Source organism: Larimichthys crocea, chromosome VII (genome assembly GCF_000972845.2).
Source record: "Larimichthys crocea isolate SSNF chromosome VII, L_crocea_2.0, whole genome shotgun sequence".
Taxonomy (NCBI): Eukaryota; Metazoa; Chordata; class Actinopteri; family Sciaenidae; genus Larimichthys; species Larimichthys crocea.
In genome coordinates, this window is record NC_040017.1 from 13,706,308 (window position 1) to 13,725,037 (window position 18,730).

At 43.1% G+C, this 18,730-nt stretch overlaps 1 protein-coding gene across 1 annotated transcript in view; it reads left to right on the top strand.

The window, feature by feature from the left end:
• Positions 1-1,175: 1,175 nt before the first annotated feature.
• arhgef17 (Rho guanine nucleotide exchange factor (GEF) 17) overlaps positions 1,176-18,730 on the top strand; it is a 64,908-nt gene continuing 47,353 nt past the window's right edge. Inside the window, exons 1-2 of the mRNA XM_019260984.2 lie at positions 1,176-1,665; positions 1,797-7,217. Of these exons, the coding sequence (XP_019116529.2) occupies positions 1,917-7,217 (5,301 nt within the window). The 5' untranslated portion in view covers positions 1,176-1,665; positions 1,797-1,916. The remainder of the gene's footprint in view (positions 1,666-1,796; positions 7,218-18,730) is intronic.

Genomic DNA, 18,730 nt, shown 5'->3' on the forward strand with positions numbered 1-18,730 from the left:
TTATATAGCAGAGCTGTTGTGTTGGATCACATTATATTGTGCCTGGTGACAGAGGTAAATATTGATACTGCAATCTGGAACTTGTTAACTTTTCCAACTTGCAGATTAACATAATTTCAACTGGCAACATGAAAAGGTCTGGTACAGATTTACTTCAAACTGAATCTGAGCCTCCAAACAGAATAAACAGAAACTTTAAAAGACCAGTGTGTAGAATTGTGTGGCATCTAGCAGTAGTATTCTTGTAGATATAAAAGGCTTTTTGTAAAATAACATAAACATGATTCTTTTTTTCAGGTGATTATACATGAATAAAAACAGCCATATTCTTTAAACAGAATCACCTAAATGTTACACACTAGACCTTTAAAGACCAACAGTTGGTGAATATAAGTGGAGTAACATTAACTTTAGTGATCCTCGATGGGGAAATTCACTCAAGTTTTACATGTATAGGCCTGAAATACAACCACACACACATAAAGGGCTTTTAGATTTGCAAATGTGGAGTGATGGCCAGACATGCAGCAGTGGCCAGGAGGTGAACTGACACCTCTGCAGCTACTCAACTCTACAAACTGTGGTCGAGGCTGGACTTGAATCTCCAACTCACTGGAGCCAAGTCCCTGCAGACTGTTCCACTTACGCAGGGAATTTATCGTTTACTGCTTCAGTGATGCAGAATTAGAGAAATATTACTTAAAGCATCCAAATTAACTATTAAGCTGTCCACTATGTACCACCAGTGACCTGACATTTCACATGTCAGCCTGTGGATGGCGCTGCAGTCTGCATTTCCTCTCCTCTCTGAGGGAATGTAACACAGGATTCCTCTCTTGAACAAAAGGACCTGTTAACCAGACAGCCACATGGGAAGCACCACAGAGGCTTTATTGTGCATGAGTGAAAACTATTTTTTTTTTTTTTCATTGTTTTTTTTTTTCTTCTCCCCCATGAATGCTGACACTTTAATTTACCAACACAATCATAACACACCGTGGAGCAGAGTTATTGCTGAATATGATTAAAAAATGTGAGTGTATCAGCCTCTGGATTCATCCGTGAGCCTCTAAAGACAGAAATAATGTATAATTTATGTTGTATTTTGGAAATTAATAGTGTGTTTATAGTTGTATTTTCATAAGGGGTTGCTAAGTTTTTTTTAAAAAGTGCTGCAGGTCCAACATTTTCCTCTTTAAAGTCTACTTTTTCTATCCTGACAGTCTTTTTTCGCAAGGGAAAGGTCTATAATTACATCTAGTTTGTCCAGCAGTATCTGCCTTCTCCTATCAAAAAAGAAAAAGCTTTTCCTCTCAATCCCCGAGGGGCTATGACAGCCCCTATACCCCTATAGTCCCGCCCACCCTCTCTTGCCCTATCTCAGGCATTAACATGCAAAAAACAACATAAGTCACGGAAAACCAAATCATGCCAAAATAAGGAATCCACAAACAGTTTTTGGGGAATTAACAGTGGATGATGCGTCGGGCCCGTGCAGGCGTGTTAACCCTGCTATGGGCAGAGGTTTAGAAATATTAGAGGATAACAATGGAAAAGTTGTGTTTGTGAACAGGTTGGGAAAGTTTGGGGCCAAAAAAAAAAAAAAAAAAAGAAGTGTAGCGCTTTTCGTCCTCACACGGATGCGGTTTCGGGAATCGACAACATGTAAGTTTTGATACCTACTTAGGCCTACTCACTGGACAATTTATCACTTCATTAACCTCGTTACATTGCTGTTTGATGCTTTGCCAACTTTTTTTTTTTTTTTTTAAAGTCATTGTTTCCATGGTTTTCAGGCTGTGCGGTGGAGGAGGGTGGGGGGGAAACTGGACCGCAACTCCAAAAATGTGATTGGATCTGTAATATCCTTGGTGTTAAAATGTGTGCGTGAAATCTAACAAAGAAAGACATGAACAATGGCAGAAAGAGAGAGGAAGAATGTGGCTGTGTATCGCAGCGTCTCTTTCAAAAAGTTGGGATCCTGGAGCACCAACAGGAGTGAAGACCAACAACACAAATCAGAGGATTTGGAGGCAGCTGGCGTCGCCCTTCCCCCGGAGCCCAGCAAAGCAGAACAACCCTTGGCGACGCGTAATGTCAGTGTGTCAAGAAAAGTTTCCAAAATCTCTGCCACCACCGCTACAGCCACCGCCGGCCTCCCAACCGCAGATTCAAAGAGAGGCTCCTCCACTCCTCTCTCCTCTATTTCTCCATCCATCCGCCAGCTCACTGAGAAGTTTAGCAGCAGCAGTGGCGGCGGCGGTGGCTCCGCTGGGACGCACAGAGCTTCACCGGGAGACGGCACAGCGGTGACGCGGGGAAGCAGCACTCTTCCCCGGGCAAGGAGCTCCAGGAAAGACGGGTCTCCGTCTCGTAAATCTTTTCACGAGGACAGCGTTGGCGGATATTTCCAGGATAGTGATACTACTACTAATGCTACTGCAGAGTCTCTCATAGACAATAAACTGCATAAGTTTTACTCTGGCACCGACTCTGTGTCAGGCTCGGACTCAGAGAAGAAAAGTAAGAAGCGGATTTTTACACGTTTAACAACCGACAGCAGCAGCGGCAGCAACACTGGTAAGAGAGATTATTCACAGATCAATGCATGTTCCTCTGATCCCAGAAAGACTTTGACTACAGATGAGGAAGAGGATGTTACTAGCAGAGGGGTTCCTTCACCCTGTAAATCTCACAAAAGTTATCTCTCTGCACACCACAGTGACTTTATTCCCCTGCACTCTGCACCCCTGTGGCCCAGCGTCACCAAAATCAGGCAAATCTTTGACGAGAGACAAAGCAAAAGTGACACTTGTGAGCATATAAAATCAACCTGCAGAGGCCATCTACCCGACCTCAGCCCCAGTGAGAGTGCCCCTCTTTCAGACAGAAGTGACAAATTCTCGCCGTGCAGCTCTGCCAATGAAGCCAGCAGCCTGTCTTTAGATGGTAAATGCATAGTGAGAACACAAAGCAGAGAAAGCAGTGCTCCTAAAGAGACTCTGTGTTACGGTATGGACTTTTATTCTAAAGCTGACCACCAGCATTACTCAAATGATGAAGGGGCAGACGTAGAGACGCAAAGTTCCAATAACAACAAAGTTTCTGGCAGAAATACTTTTCAAAGCAGCAGCAGTAGCAGTCGCAGTTGCACCGGGGGTAGGCACTACCATAGGATTAACCCATCTCCATACAGATCTCATAGTCCCGGCGCTGAGGCAGAGGCGGCCCATAAGACCCCCAGGACGACAGGGTTGACATCTGACCCCAGCCCTGACCTTCAACCCCCAGCTACTTCGTCTTGGAGTCGACCGGAGAGCTTAGACACCTCCTTCTCTCTTCAGCAGCCGACAGTGAGGGAGAGAAGGGATAGACAGGGGGTCGGGCTGCCCAGGGATAGTTTACATTCCTCACATAGCTCCTCTAGAGCGCAGGCCCCCACCTCGTCCCCCCCCTCCTCTGCTTCAGCTCCAGATAAAGCCATTACCTCCTCCTCCTCTACTGTAGCTCCCTCCACTGAACTAAGAGCCCCAGCAAGAGTTGCCTGTCCCCTGAGCTCCCGCTGGAGGTTTAGCTCTGGAGACGAAGAGGAGGAGCACACCAGGAGAAGAAGAGGAGGTAGTTGGAGTGTTCCTTCTGGCCCTGCTGCTTCCATCCCCTACAGAGCAGGAGAAAAGGGCACGACAGAGCGTGGAGGCAGCTATTTATCCCGCAGTAAAAATGGCTGGTGGGGTGCAAAGGGCATTGGCAGGTCTTCAGGCAGTGAGGAGGACAGCCCTGGTTCTTTAGGCCCCCACAGTCGAGAGGCAGTGCGTCGGCGCTCGCTGAGAAAGAAGAAGAAGTTCAGTGGAGCTGCTCTAGCAACAGGCCGTGATGATTATGATGATCATGATGGCGAATCGGAAGACAGCGACAGTGACATAGCCTTGACAATGGAACACTCAGACAGGCACCACCAGCCAAACACAGGAGGAGAATTAGTGGGAACAACATCTCGCAGTCGCTCTGCAAGAGAACCCAGCAGTCATAGTAACCGAGCCAGGGTGCAGCAATGGGAGCGCATCTCCTCACCTGTGACGTCCACCACACTTCCTGGTGTATCACGTGTGTCAAAGGTCAATATCCCCCCATTTGTTTCCAGTTCTGGCAGTTCACATTGTAGCAGTCGATACTCCAGCACTGAGACTTTGAAGGAGGAGGACCAGGCTAGCTGTGCCAATCGGGCAAATAGCAGACCTTCATCCTCGTCCATGCTGAGTAAAACTTACCATGGAAATTTCACAATGTACCGTTCCCCAAGCTTTGGCCATGGGGATAACGTCTCACATCCCCCTTTGCGGGTGCGCCCCAAAATTGTGCCCATAGTCACCCCTTTACCTAGTGTACTTGCCCGAGAAGGTGGGGTATCTACAGGGGTTAGGGGTGGTGAGGCCACGACAAGGAGGACAACAGGTGGGGATGGGGTAGATGATAATGATAAAAACCGAATATCTATGTCCAACCCTGATATCACCTCAGAAACCATGTCACTCTTAAGCTTTCTGAAATCTGACCTGTCAGAGCTTAAGGTGCGGAAAACAAGTGGGGACAAGTCTGGGGTCGTGGAGGGGTCATCGGTGTACAGAATGGGCTCACGTACTCACGGAGGGACCCTTCTATCTTCTGGTCGTCGCCCATCACTAAAAGATCTAACCGCCACCCTGCGCCGTGCAAAGTCCTTCACGTATTCAGACAAACCTACAACAGCCACGAGGTGTTATTTGACAGGTGGCACCGCCAAAAGGAGCTCCTCTGAGCAGCAGCTTGACATAGATGGTGAGAGGGATGGGAGGGTGTCTGCATCAGATAGGGACGTAGAAAGTGATGGGGGTGATTTTAGGGTTGGGAGAGGACAGAGAATGAGAGATTATGGATTCAATGATGATAACGATGATGAGGTGTTCCCTCCTTTGCAGGAGAAGTATGTGCAGGAAGCCAGGCAGGTAATTCGAGATATCTGCCAGATGAGTACTAGGGAAGATGATGATGATATTGGTGTAAGGAGAACTGACAATGATTTGGAGGATGGATGTCTCCAAGTCAAGAAGACAAATGAGGAGAAGGAAAAAGCAGGAGTGAGTGTTAAGAATGAGGCAAAGCCAGATGAAGAGGCTGAGTTTAATAACACAAAAGACAGGGATAAACATGAGCAGGAGAGAGAGAACAGGGAGAGGGAGAGGAGCGAGAGGGATGGACAAAGTATGCAGTTGGAAAAGCTAAACAGCAGGGGCACAGAGTACAGTGAGAAGGCAAAGAGACAGAGCAGAGAGACGGAGAGAGCCTTACTGAAGGGCGACTCAGAGGAAAGCATGTTCTATGACCGCTCTGTAGATGAACTTTCAGGCCATGAGTCTAGTTTAACAGATGAAGGGATTGTAACAGAGCCAGAAACCGGCCCCAGTGACCCCTCTGAGAGGTCATTTCTGGGTTCAGCGGGTGTTAATTTAGGGTCACGAATCGCTAGGGATGTGCTCGGGCAGCCTGTCACCGTATGGAAGCAGTCGGCTCTCCATGAGGCGGAAGGATTTAAGCAAGAGAGAGAAGAGATGACAGAGAACAGCTTGAATTGTACAAATCGTCTAAATGAAGTCAAGGTACCTCCCTCCTTACCTTTTTCTGCCCGTATGGCTGAGAGTGACAGTATCATCATGGAGCAGAGCAGCACCGCTGGTATCAACAATGTCAATACTACTACTGAGGAGATCAACACCAACAGCGCTGTCTTGCAGAGGTCAGCAGGCACTGCAGGGGGAGGAGGAGGAGGAGGACATGAAGCCCCTGCGACTCCAAGTGCTATCCGTCGAAGGCGCAAGTTCTCCCCATCTGGCAATAACAACGCAGGCTCTGATTCCAGTAATGGCAGTAATGCAGAGTCAACAATAGCAGCTGCTGGAAATGGGGAGTCCACAGTCTACCGCTCCCTCAGTGACCCCATGCCACAGCGGCGCTGTTCTGTGGCAGAAGAAGGGAATAACAATTTTTCTTCTGTGGACAGCAACTTGTTAGGATCTCTGTCTGTCAAAGGAGGTGGAGGTGCACCAGAGGCCTCTTCTGCGGCCACGTTGTCAGAATACAAGGGTAGTATGGCCAGTGATTTGTCAGTGTACAGTGATGGTGGGCTCCGTGATGATGCCATTCATGACTACAGTGGGGTGATCAGGAGCATCGTGGCTGAGCCTGGTGCAATGGACAGACTAATGACAGATGACCACGGCAATGGCAAAGCTCCCAAGAAGAAGTCATTCAGTGACCCCAGTCGCCGTAGCGATGCCCCTTTACTTTCCCAGAATGACCCCCAGTTAAAAGGTCAGACTGGCAGCACTCAGCCAATCAGTGAGCTGGATCAACCAGGCCAGATCCCACCTTCAAGCAGTGAGCCAATCCTGAGCAAACAGAGAGAGGAACTGTGGGAACCGGAAGTCGAATCTAAACATGCATTGCCGACACAGCCACATGCAAACAGTAGCAATAAAGTCAAGATTGGTCGTTCCCTGTCCGAAAGTATCCCCCACTCTCATAACCTTGATGATGAAGATGATGATGTAATAGACCAAGGTAGAGAAGAGCAAGAGGTGGAGAAGTTTAACTTTGATCTCAAGCTAGCTGGGGTACTGTCCCCTAGAATGGTTCGTCGGCCCGGCAGAAAGCGTCCAAACAGGCTGGCTCAGTTCTTCCCTCATGAAGACCCGTTTGAGCCCCCCGAACTGGGCTCAGAGGAGCAGGAGGATCACAGTGACCAACCTAACCTCACCCCTCCTCTTCCCACACCCCCACTGCAATTCAAACACAAAAGCAGATCAAAACATGTCCGCCACGCCAGCGAACCCACCACCTTTATCCCCATTTCCCCACCTCCACACCTCCAGACACTGAAGGAAGTGGACGGCCTTGCTGTCCGATCTGTTGCAGAGCCTCAAAACTTGAGTAAGCTTCCAGGAGACGAGGCCCCATCTCTGGAACATGTGACCCAGAAATATATTCTGGAACTGAGCACTGCTGAGAAGGATACTGTGGTCCCGGGGCCTCTTCCAGCGACCAGGGATGGAGCTTCAGTGTCAGCTTCAGAGGGGACCAGCACCGAGACCAGCACCAGTGGAATTACAGAAACTGGACCTCAGAAGAAGAGCACAGAGGACACTGTGTCCATAGCTGTCCCACAGAAGACCAAGCCCAGAGTGGTAAGTCCACATTTTTTTCAGTCTTTACCATTTTGTGTGAGTGTTTTATAAGGCTAGTGTACCCAATGCTCTCTTGTTGCATAGTGTTAAATGTGGTTTGACTTTTAGTGAGTGAGAAAGGGAGTGTGACCGATTTATCCTGTTCAGATGTCTCAAATATGGTGTAATACAGTTGGCTTGTTCTTACGACTACATAGCTAAACCCAAAGGTGCATGTGTGTGTGTGTGTGCCTGTGCTGTGAATCAGGACTCGTGTGGTTAATTTCAGAGTACATTTGGAGCTGTGCTACAATACAGGAGCCATTAAAGGCTGAGCAGTGTTAAACAAACATCAGAGGATGTTATTAGTTTGATTAAACAGAACTCAGACAAAGGGCATTAAGGACTAGAGCAAAGCCTACTGAGTGTGTGTGTGTCTGTTTTCATTTATTCGGTTCACCCAATCGATTGTCTGCCGTGCTAGAGTTATAGAGTCATAGAGAGAGGCTATAATAAACAGTTCACCCAAACATAGATGGGGTGTGCGATATCTGTGATGCTGCATTTACTCAGCAGTGTCTAAACATTTAGAGACTTCTGGCTTGTTATATCATAACAACACAAAGGTTAACTGATAGGGCTGTGACCAAAAATAAAAATCCTCACAACTATACAGCATAAATCAACAATACATTGTTGTTATTAAAGGCTTTCTTTAAAACATCACTGGGCTGAGAGCTCTCCTAAACTCGTCATTATTTTGTAAGGTTTGTTAACATAAGCGACTCATGACGTTTGGCTTGTCTAACAGTGCAGACGAGTGGCAGCTAAACGTCTCTCGAAGTTTCTTTCTGTGGATTACGTAATTCGTTGTCACACACAGCTACCTATGCTCATAACACGCCTCTCAGTGCACACACATTATCTCTCCAGGAGGTCTTTTGCCTGAAGGCAAAGAATATTACATAGTTTACATAGTCATGGGTGTGACTCTGAAAAGGTGTTGAGAAAGTAAGAACAAGACGGGGATTATCATCCCGTCTGAGCTCAGGACAGAAGGTTGCAGACACATCACTCAGGGCTTCGCTTTCAATACGTCATGACTGTTTTTTTTTGTTGAAGTGACTATTTTGCAGCCCTGGGCCTAGTAGGGATGCCTAAATGTTGGAAAGTTAGACTTCAATGGAGATGTGTGTGCACAAAAACAACAACTTCCGACATTAGCAGTAGCTGGCGAGCGACTTCACCGCGCAGGAAATGGATTTACGGAAATAGGAAGTTGTTGTGGTTACTGAAGTGTTTGATGATGTCCAGCACTGCTGGCTGGCGTGTGTACGTGCACTCCATTCTGTCGAGTGTGTGTGTGTGTGTGTGTTTGTGTGCGCTCCTTAGTGACTTGCCCACGTGTGCGTATTATAAACTGGTTTCCTCTTTCGTCTCTCTGTGTTTGTGTGTGCATGTGCATACTATTTGTCTGGGATATATCAATGCATGGTTCAAACGTTTAAAGTGCAGAGTTTTGCCAACACGTTGTGTTTAGAGCACTGCCATACAGCTCCAGTGCACAGTGGCTGTGTGTGTGTGTGTGTGTGTGTGATTTGGACTGAATGTAATAACAACTGTGCCAAGCTAACATGGAGCACAGACAAGTTCTGAGAAAGTAAGTAGACTCCGGTCTCCTTTTCTGGAGACTGGAGACTCTCATTAATGTCACCTTTATCTTATTTACATTTATTCTGGACTATTTTTGTCCAGATGCTGGGTTTGAAGTTTGAAATACTATATCAGTATGTTGAATTTTCAGCTCATACTACCTATCTCCTTTTGCGTCCTTTTTTAAAATATAAAATCTCCAACATTCCTCCTCATGTTATCTTATTCCTCTCTTTGCCGTCTCTCTCTGTGTCTCTGGAACATAGCAGTGAAGTGAGGTCATAACGTTTGTCTTGGTTTGAGGCAGCCTGCCGAGCCAAATGTCAGGTAAGAGAGGGAAAGAAAGACAGAGACCAAAAAAGAAACGCGTTGGAAGGAAACACATGCTGGCTTTAAAAAAAAAAAAAAAGTTACAGGATGAAAATAGAACCGAGAGAGCTGAAGAATGAAACCATGATGGAGGGAGGGGGAGTGAGGGGGTGAGAGGTAACCGGAGAAGACGGTAGAAGAAGGCTGGTTTTCAGTTGAACCAGTGTGATATGTACAAAATTAAGTCTTTATATGTGTCTTTTATGTTCAAAAGTAAGCATATGTCATACATTTTGACTCATACTTAACCATTTTTGCTTCACCCGAACAAAATTCTATAACTTTTAACGTGTGTATTGCTTTCCCAAATGTTTCTAGCCTCAAACTGGGACAGATTTGGGAAAACATATCTTCTTAACATTCATTTAGACATGAAAACTCTAATGTAAGACATCTTTGTATGAGAATTTGGTCAAAATATTATTATATGGGAACATTATCGCCCGATTTAAACACAAAACCACAAAGGAGTATTGGCTCCATTCATCTTTTCCTGCAGTTTGTCCAGTCGATGTAAAGTGAGTGTTTCTCAGATACAGAACAGCTCTTTAGTCAGAGCAGCTGAACAGACAGGTTCAAACAAATAGTGATTGAATAATAATGTTGATTCCTCTCGAATAAGTATATGTGTGTGTGTGTGTGTGTGTGTGTGTGTGTGTGTGTGCGCGCGTGCACATTTCCTCCACTAGTTTTCACTTTAGCAGGCAGCAGGAATGTGTCCCATCTTCTCTTCTCCTCTTATTGCATAACAGTCTTTTAACTCTCATGTGTTTCATTCATTAGTGACCCGATTTAATATGGGATCATTTGAGTTTCGGCACTAAAACCAAATTTTTTAAACTTGCTGGAATATAAAACGTTTTCCTCTAAATCCACACTCTTAGATTGGACACAATGAAATAAACTCCTCAAACACATCGGTGTTGTCTTAATACAAGGAGCCTAAATAAAACACTCTAAAAGCAACAACGTTCATATTTAAATCAAGATATATGTGAGTATAGCAAACAGGACCGAGACTGGTAAATTATTCATTCAGTTTTTGCAACCCGCCACAGACACATTTTAAGTCTGCACTCATAAGGATACCCAGCCATAGTAATGTATGTTTGAGTACATATCCTTAAAGGTCCTTTGTTCATGTATCATGTTTTATGCTATTGATAGGGCCAGGTGTAAAACAGAGGTGTTAATGGGAGAAAGAAAGCAGGAAACACTGTGGAAAAAAAGGCAGAAAGAAAGAAAGTAGACATAAAGACTGGTTTGTGCTCTGCTCTGCATGGATTAGGTCTAAAAGCATAGTGTTTATAGCTTCAGATTTATGACTGACTTTGTTTTATCAGGCCACCCACATGGAATCAAATACTTTCCCTCTGCCCGGTCTTTTTTCTTTTGCTCCCCCTGTAGCTAAAGAGGAACAATAAAGCTAGAGATGTGTAGATACCGAAGTGGTGAACTGGTTTGCTCTGGCCTCTTTGGTTTCATTTGAAATAATTGTTAAGAGGCTCACTGCTTTTTAGAATATCGATGTTCTCGGGCGGACGCAATCCAATAAATACAACCATATCAGAATCCACTTGTTCTGTCGAATGGTTTATCTGACATGTTGTCAGGGACACACCGCACGGGGAAAAGACAGGATTGATATCTCACTTTAGCAGAGAGAGCTTAGGTGTTTTTTAATGGTCAGTCAACACGGTGTCACAAATACACTGCAGCACCCATAAACTGCTGCTCGAGTGGTCTCTATAAGTTACATTGTCCAGAGATGTTCCACTACTGACTATATCTAGTGAAGTCACAGCAGGGTGTTTCTACAAAGCCTGTTTGGCTGAAAAGGGAAGGCACGTTTCATAAAATACAAGTTGAACCATCTGTCTGTTATCATCTGTCATTGGTGAACTTCAACCAATCAAATCAGTGAACCATATAACACATTAAAACCCTTACTGAAGTCAGTCAGGATAAGAACGAGCATCAGCAAACATCTTTTCCACCAAGAAAAGCCTTCAGTGCTTTCAAAGCCTTCGGTGCAGCAACTGTTTTTTGGCCATGTACTGCACAAATTTCATGAGTTGGTTATTCTCTCACACGATTAAATGTGACTTATAGGAATAAATAAACAAATCAAAATGATGCTGTGATGCTGACGCCATCGGACCTTTTTATTCAGTGATCAATGTAGAGGAAGGAGCTTATCCGATAGGTTTCTCTTTTTGAAAGTGGACTTAAAAGTGAAGTTAAAAGGACACATTAGATATTGTGTGGGGGCTAGGGGACACTTCCAAAGGTTAACCCTGGTTTATAGTGAGGTCCAAAAAGTGAGGGATGCTGAGCAAGGTAAAGGTGAGAGAGAGATGAAAGGGTGAGGATGTGGCTTATCTGGTTGAAGTTCTCTGTGACTCAGTAGATGAGAAGGAAGAGGTGGGATGAATCAGAAGTTGAAAAGGCCACACTGCAGCTATCTGTGGTTTCAATGACACATAGGCTGCCTCTGATGGTAGACGTTTTGACTTCAGTTTTACCAATGCAGGTAGGGCACAAAGGCTGAATGACTGTACCGGGAGTGTGGTGATTCTGATATGATGGTATCATGTACAGTCGTCCCTCGCTATATCACAGTTCACTTTTCGCGGACTCGCTGTTTCGCAGATTTTTTTAGTGTAATTTTGCATGTTTTTTTTTTTACAGCGTACTGTACAGTATGAACGGGCGTTGTGTTCTGCGTCCTGATTGGCTAAGTGAGAACCGCACTTGTGTTTTGCGTCCTGATTAATTAAGGGAGTACTGTACAAAATGCGTGTAAAAAGGTGTATAAAAGTGTGTGGTTAGGGATTTTACGGCCTTAAAACATGTATAATAATTGTTAAACTTACTTCGTGGATTTCGTTTTTTTGCGGGTTATTTTTAGAACGTATCCCCCGCGATAAACGAGGGACCACTGTAGATCTTACTGGTTGACTAGAAGTAAACTGGTTTCTTTGCTATGGTTTCTGTTCCTATGTACTTAAAGTCCCCTGAGAGTGGCGAACCTTCAGTGCAAAAACATCTCTACCTCCAGGCATCTTGTACATCTACTCTCATACACACAAGCAAAATATTTTTGCCTGTCTCTCCGATACACTGGGGTATTGCTTTTGGGACAGGCACAACAAAAATGTTTTGTGTTCCTCTGAGTAAGAGCATGGTAGAGGAAGGGGATTATGATTTAAGAGGCCGATTGTAGAGATGCTGAAGTAATTTTTTTATAGATAACTATCCGGAGACATCTGTGTGTACATAAGCTTGTTTGTTGTTCACATGTGTGCGACATTCTTCCTCCTCTGCCAGACCATCTACTCTGACTCTCATACCACTCCCATGTCCATATGGTAAATGTGTAGCTGGAGCCAGCACCTGCTTAGCTTATCTTAGCTTATCATAGCATAAAGACTGGAAACAAGGGGAAATGGCTAACCCGGCTATGTCCAAATGAAGCAAAGTCCACCTACCAGCACCTCTGAAGCTCATTAATTAATACGTTATATGTTGTTAATCTCAGCAAAAACAAAGTGTAGAAACAGAACATGGTTTTCCGTGATTTATGTGTAGTAGCTTCCATCAGTCAACGAGAAACAACATGTTAATTCTTTAGCTTTAGAGATTGTAAATGTATCTAATGATCCCGTTTCCAATCTCCATGCTGGCTCCAGCTCCCTAGCTATACCTTTTAACTTTCTTCAGTCCTGTTGACTTCTTTTTTTAAACAGCATTGACCCAGTCTACACTGCAGACCACGTTAAGCCTCTTCTAGCAATACTAATGAAGGTAATTTAGATTAAAATCATCAGCCTAACAAGTGTGAGAATAATCAGACTTTTTTAACATTGGGAACATTTAAAAAAAAAGTGCATGTAAACCCGACCGACATTTGTGTCACTGCAAACAAATCATAACATGAGGCTCCATCTGGTTTCTCACAGTGGGGGAAAAAAACTGTGGGAAAACAGTTCTGGATGTCTTGCCCTTGGTTGATGACAGTTGCAATATGCTTTGAAAATCTTTATCTTTCCCTTTTAAGGATAGCCCCCTGGATTTGTATTATTTTAAATGCACTGCAGCTCGCCAGTGGAAAGTTGTGACAGTTTAAACCGGTGAACCGTGGCTATACTTCTTCTTCTATCTTCTTTTCCTCTTTGTTATCCTCACTTCTTGTCCCAGTCGCTTCCCTCCTGTCTGTCTCTTTCTAACTCTCTCTCTCTCTCTCAGTCTGTGTGGATCCACCCAGTGTAATTACAGAGCAGTTTGCTTATGTAAGGAAAGCCTCCTCTGAAACAGCACTTTCTAGCAGAGCTGCTATTTCAGCTTTTTTTTTTGTGTGTGTGTGTGTGTGTGTGTGCAAAGGCAGATTTCTACATACTTAAGTGTGTGTTTATGTGTATGTGATGTAAATAATAGACAGCAGTTTCACCACTTTGTAAATGGTGTTAGAGATTGTGTGTGTGCGTCATAGATGGACAGTATGATACATCTTTTGGCAGGGTTTCTCACAGTCATGTTAGTCTTCTCTGTAGATTTCAGTCTTACATCTGCAGTCCACGTGGTCAAAAAGATGTCCAGTGTGAGAATCCCACTTTACAGTTAGTTGATGATTCACCGAATGCAGGGCTGCACTGTCGGCTAGTCCTGATGTGGAAACACCTAAGGTTCACATTACAGCTGGTGCTAATTGATTTCTACAGGAAAAAAGTTACGAAAATGGAAAAAACAGCTACACTACACTAAAAATGCCACAAAATATTCATTCCAGAAACGTAGAAGTCGAGGGACAACAACTTGCGGGTCCCATTGGTAACAGCTGCACACACAGATTAGGTCCGTTAGTTTTGCCTGTCAGGTGTTATAGTCTGGCTGGCACTAGTCTACTATGTTTGTTTGTGCAAAGTAAAGAGAGCGTTAACTGCATTATTGTCATTCTGCACAAGCCTGCATTGTTCTTTTGTCTACTTTTCACAGTCGCTGCTCCTACAAATAGGTGTTGATTAATTGTTCAGTCATTTGCTTTATAATTTGAATGAAAGACAATTAAGTCATTGGTTCCAAGATTTGCCGCTCTTCTCTATTTTAAATAACAACGTTTTGGACTCGTCAGAAAAACTAAGATTTGAAGATCACCTTGGGTTTAGGGAACGTGTGATGAATATTACTTTTGCAGTGAGATTCAGTAGATTGAACAGCTGATTTATTGGTTTAGATGATAAAATAATAAATAATTGCTGGCCTAATTTGGTAGTGGTGTTAATGATCATAATACATAGATTTAAGATTAAACTGACTCCTGCAGCAACTACCAACCTTTGCTCTTTTCTTCTAGCTTCTGTAACATGGCGTGTTTTCTCATAGGGTTAATTTGTCTTTCTGAAAAGTTATTCCTAATGTACTTGATAGTAAAATTTTAGTGTTTCAGGGTAACAACACTTTTTTTTTTTGTTAGCGTACAAGAACTACAGCTCCCATGGGTGTTGATGGTATGCTAATGACTGTGGCCAATGGGATATGCTGCTAACAAACCAATAAAAACAAGTTAACTAGTCACAGTTGACTTTGACCGGGCAGGTCATTCAGTCTCCAGACAGTGACAGCTTTGTCCTCAGTCAACAACAAAATAAGCCGTAAGTGGCAGCATTAGCTTGTAGCCTATAAGGTAGTTAATGAGTTAATGAGTGCCACTGTGCTCTCTGCAGTGAGGTCAAATTATTTTAACAATATGCATAGATAAAATGTTTTTTTAAATTATTCCCAACAACTCTTTTTTTCTCCTAGCTAACAAGCAAGCTGTTAGTCAGTGAAAGACAATTGCAATAATCAACTTCCTTAGCATTCGTGCTAATCACGTGTGTGACTACATTGATTGCCTCATATTTATTGTATTTTACGTACTGACTCTGTTTATTGGCCCACATAATATGTATTGTACTGTTTCATGTTTAACAAAGTTAGCTGCCAGCTAACTCTGGTGCAGTTACTTTTAATTATGATTATCACACGCCTGAAATACTCAATTTATTGTTCATTTTAGAGCAAACTAGTATTTGTTATATCGTGAATAGTAAATGTATGAATGACGGAGTGACTTTGGACACAGCAGGTCAATGTTTGGAGTCATTTGTATATGATATATTTGTATAGGTAAAAGCCAAATCTTTCCATTTAACTTTTTAACTTCACTTAAATCTGTTTTTACAATTATGTAGACATGTATAGTGAATGTGTGATTGTGTTTGATTTTCATTAGCCAGCGACAATTCAATATGAGAGCTCACTTTGTCTAACAGTTAGCTGGTTACTGTGTGAAATACTTGCTTTATATATCGTCCATCAGTCAGGGCTTCCGTTAAAGTCTCCATATTGTATTTGAATAGCTCGTAATAAAAAAGAAACAAACACTGTACTGGATATCCAAAGTGGTTAGGGTTTTGAGAACAAAAGAATGAAATTGTACATCATCACTCTGTCATAGACTCGCTGAAAAAGCTGCAAGAGTGGCCAGTCTATTGTTACATTATTATGCACATGCATTCATATGCTAGTATGGGTTTGTGTATGCGCATATCTCTACGTGCCTGATTGTCAGGGACGTGTTGCCTGCGTCTCCCACAGTCATTCACACAATGGTACAACTGTGTCACCCGTGCAACGTGTAGCATAGCATAGTTTACAGCGTGGTCGGGCACACATACACACTCCTTATACAGGGTCTAGGCCTTGGTCTAACTGTGGGTTGACTGGGCCGTTCAGTCCTATTCTCACACTCATCTTTTGTCATCCGGAGAAACATGACAGTAGAAACGCTCTGCTTCTTCCTCCCTTCTCTGTCTCTGTCCTCGTCTTCCTCTCACCCTCTCCGTCTTCTGTCTTATGGCATCAATCCGCCGGTTTGGATCATGCTCTAGCTGCCAGTTGAGAAAGTCTCGTCAAAATGGGAATGGGAGAAGCTGGAAGTGTCGGAGCGTTGTTCCAGAGTGGCTACTGGGATCTCGGATTAAGGCGCAGGGAGAGGAGGAGGATGATTGGAAAAGAGAGACAGGAGCAGCCAAGGCCAAAGCAGCCTCACAGGCAGGTGGTGTTGGTCCTCTGTGTGTCTATTGTTATTGCAGTGTGGTATTTTGTGGGAAAGGAACTAATTAATCAAACAGGTTGTCTTGTTTGTGATTTTAAAAAGTGATGATCTAAAGTAAAAACATGTTTTAGTTTACAGTATGTAGGATTTTTGGCTGCTGAATCAGAGGTTAGGCAAGTCTCGTAATGTTTAGCTCTAGGCTGCTGTCATCACATTAACTCGTCAGTGACATCAGCCCCATCATGCGGATTTCATCATCCCACACCCCCACGTTGTCATTACATCATCCACAGCACTGCCAGTCTGTGCATCCATGGCACAAATTGTGTTTTCCTGAAGGAATTAAGTGTCACTCAGTTTACAGTTTTTCAAACTATTCACAGGATGAGCAGCAAACTGAAATGTAAATCATTAGTACAATAAATCTGTGAATTATTCATAGTGACTTTAATATTTTCCTTGTTTTGACCCATATACAGTGTGGATTTCACATGAGATGAGTGAAGAGTAAAACAAAAAAATGACTCATAACTTAAATCCACAAAAATGATTTCACTCTACTGTAATAGTAAGTATTACTGCATGTATGGCACATGATGAATTTCCAAAATTAATGAATAATAAAACAGTCTATCTATATAGTAATGACACGTCATACATTATAGATGTATAGCTGATGTATTTGTAAGCATTTTTGTGATTTTTCTAGGGAGACTCCTGTTTTTCATTGGCCTCTCCCCATTTTCCTTCCGGGTTCATAATTTTACCATATTGCTCCCAATTTATGACAAAGTTTCATGTCCTTTTTTCATTAGACAAGCCGATGTGAAAGTGCCAAAAACTGCTGTTCCTTGAAGGTCCGCTTGAGACTGGCTACCAAACAAGTCAATGTCCCCATTTTAAAATATCCAACTTCACAGCAGAAATAAACATGCTTATAGCCTGACAAGTGGATGCCATTACAGATGGTTTGACTGACCACCCAGGCAGGTGTGGCGATGATTCACGTCTTTGCAGATTTTTAGATTAGCCGGGAGGTGGAAGAGGCAGCCGGCGCCATAGACTCTGAGCTTCAAAACATCTCTTCAAAAACGTCACACATACGACGTCCATTCTTTTTACTGTCCGTGATTTCTAGTAGCAGTAAATTAGGTGACCTTGCTGTAAGTAGAGTTGTCATGATACCAAAATGAGTAACCACAATACTATACCAGACAAAGTATCATGGTTCCGGGTATTATCGCGATACTGCAGCCTTTTTTAAATTATTATTATTTTTATGAACTGCAATATATTTGTACAAGTTATAAATACTTATTAATTACTTATAATGTTGTTTGGTCCATGTTAAACATAATACTGGTGAAGTAAGAATTAGACTGAAACAACTTTGAAACAACGAGTTTGTTTTTTTAAACAAAATTAGTGGAGCCACTGACGACAACGGCACCGTGGGGTACCATGGGTACCGTGGGTATCGTGCAACTCTAGCTGTAAGATAATTACAAAGTCAGTATTAGGAGTAGTGTGTGAACAGAATAAGCCAAGTACTTAACATGTAGCAGTATACTACCAGGAAAGCCTTAATTTGTGTCTTGGTGCAGGCAAATAGATGCTTTGAGATCAAAGCAATGTCACACTTGCTTTGATCACTGCCTTTTTTGGCCAGACTAGTGAGAATATTTGTACAGCTTTGTTCACTACTCCCACTACACCTCGCATGTAATTTATTGGTCAGCAGTAATTTTCACATGCATCCTTCTACTGCATATTTCCATTTTATTTCTGTGTTTACACTGTCTGCCATGGGTGGTCTCTGCTGTGCTCATCTCCAAGTCTAATGAGTTTGAGTTGAGAGAGAGTCTTGAATATATACTTGAATATGTTTGAATTTGTGAGCTGCTTAGTGGAAACATCTGTCATTCATAATTATTAACATTTATAGGTAACTTGCATGCCGTTCTAATTTGATTAGATCAGAGAATTTCAATAATTGAGCCCTAAGTTTGCTTTAGTTAACATGATGTATTATAAGAGTCAACACTCTAGTCTTTGTTTTTAAATTCCAAAAAGCCCAAAGGAGTGACCCTTTTCCCTTCCCTGCCCTCTCTCAGGTGAGCATTGAGAAGTTTGATCACTCTGGTCGCTGCCAACCTTTGTACTTAAGTAAAACATTTTGTCCCAAGATGAGTTTTCACAAAACTATGAGTCAGACTGAAAATATGTTGACCTTACCTCAACTGAGAAAACTTGGATGTGTGTGTGTGTGTGTGTGTGTGTGTGTGTGTGTGTGTGTGTGTGTGTGTGTGTGCGTGTGCGTGTGCGTGTGTGTGTGTGTGTGTTAGAGTGTGAATGAAAGAAAGGCACAAGTAGACTGATGCATGTGGGTACTGTGTGTGTGTGTGTGTGTGTG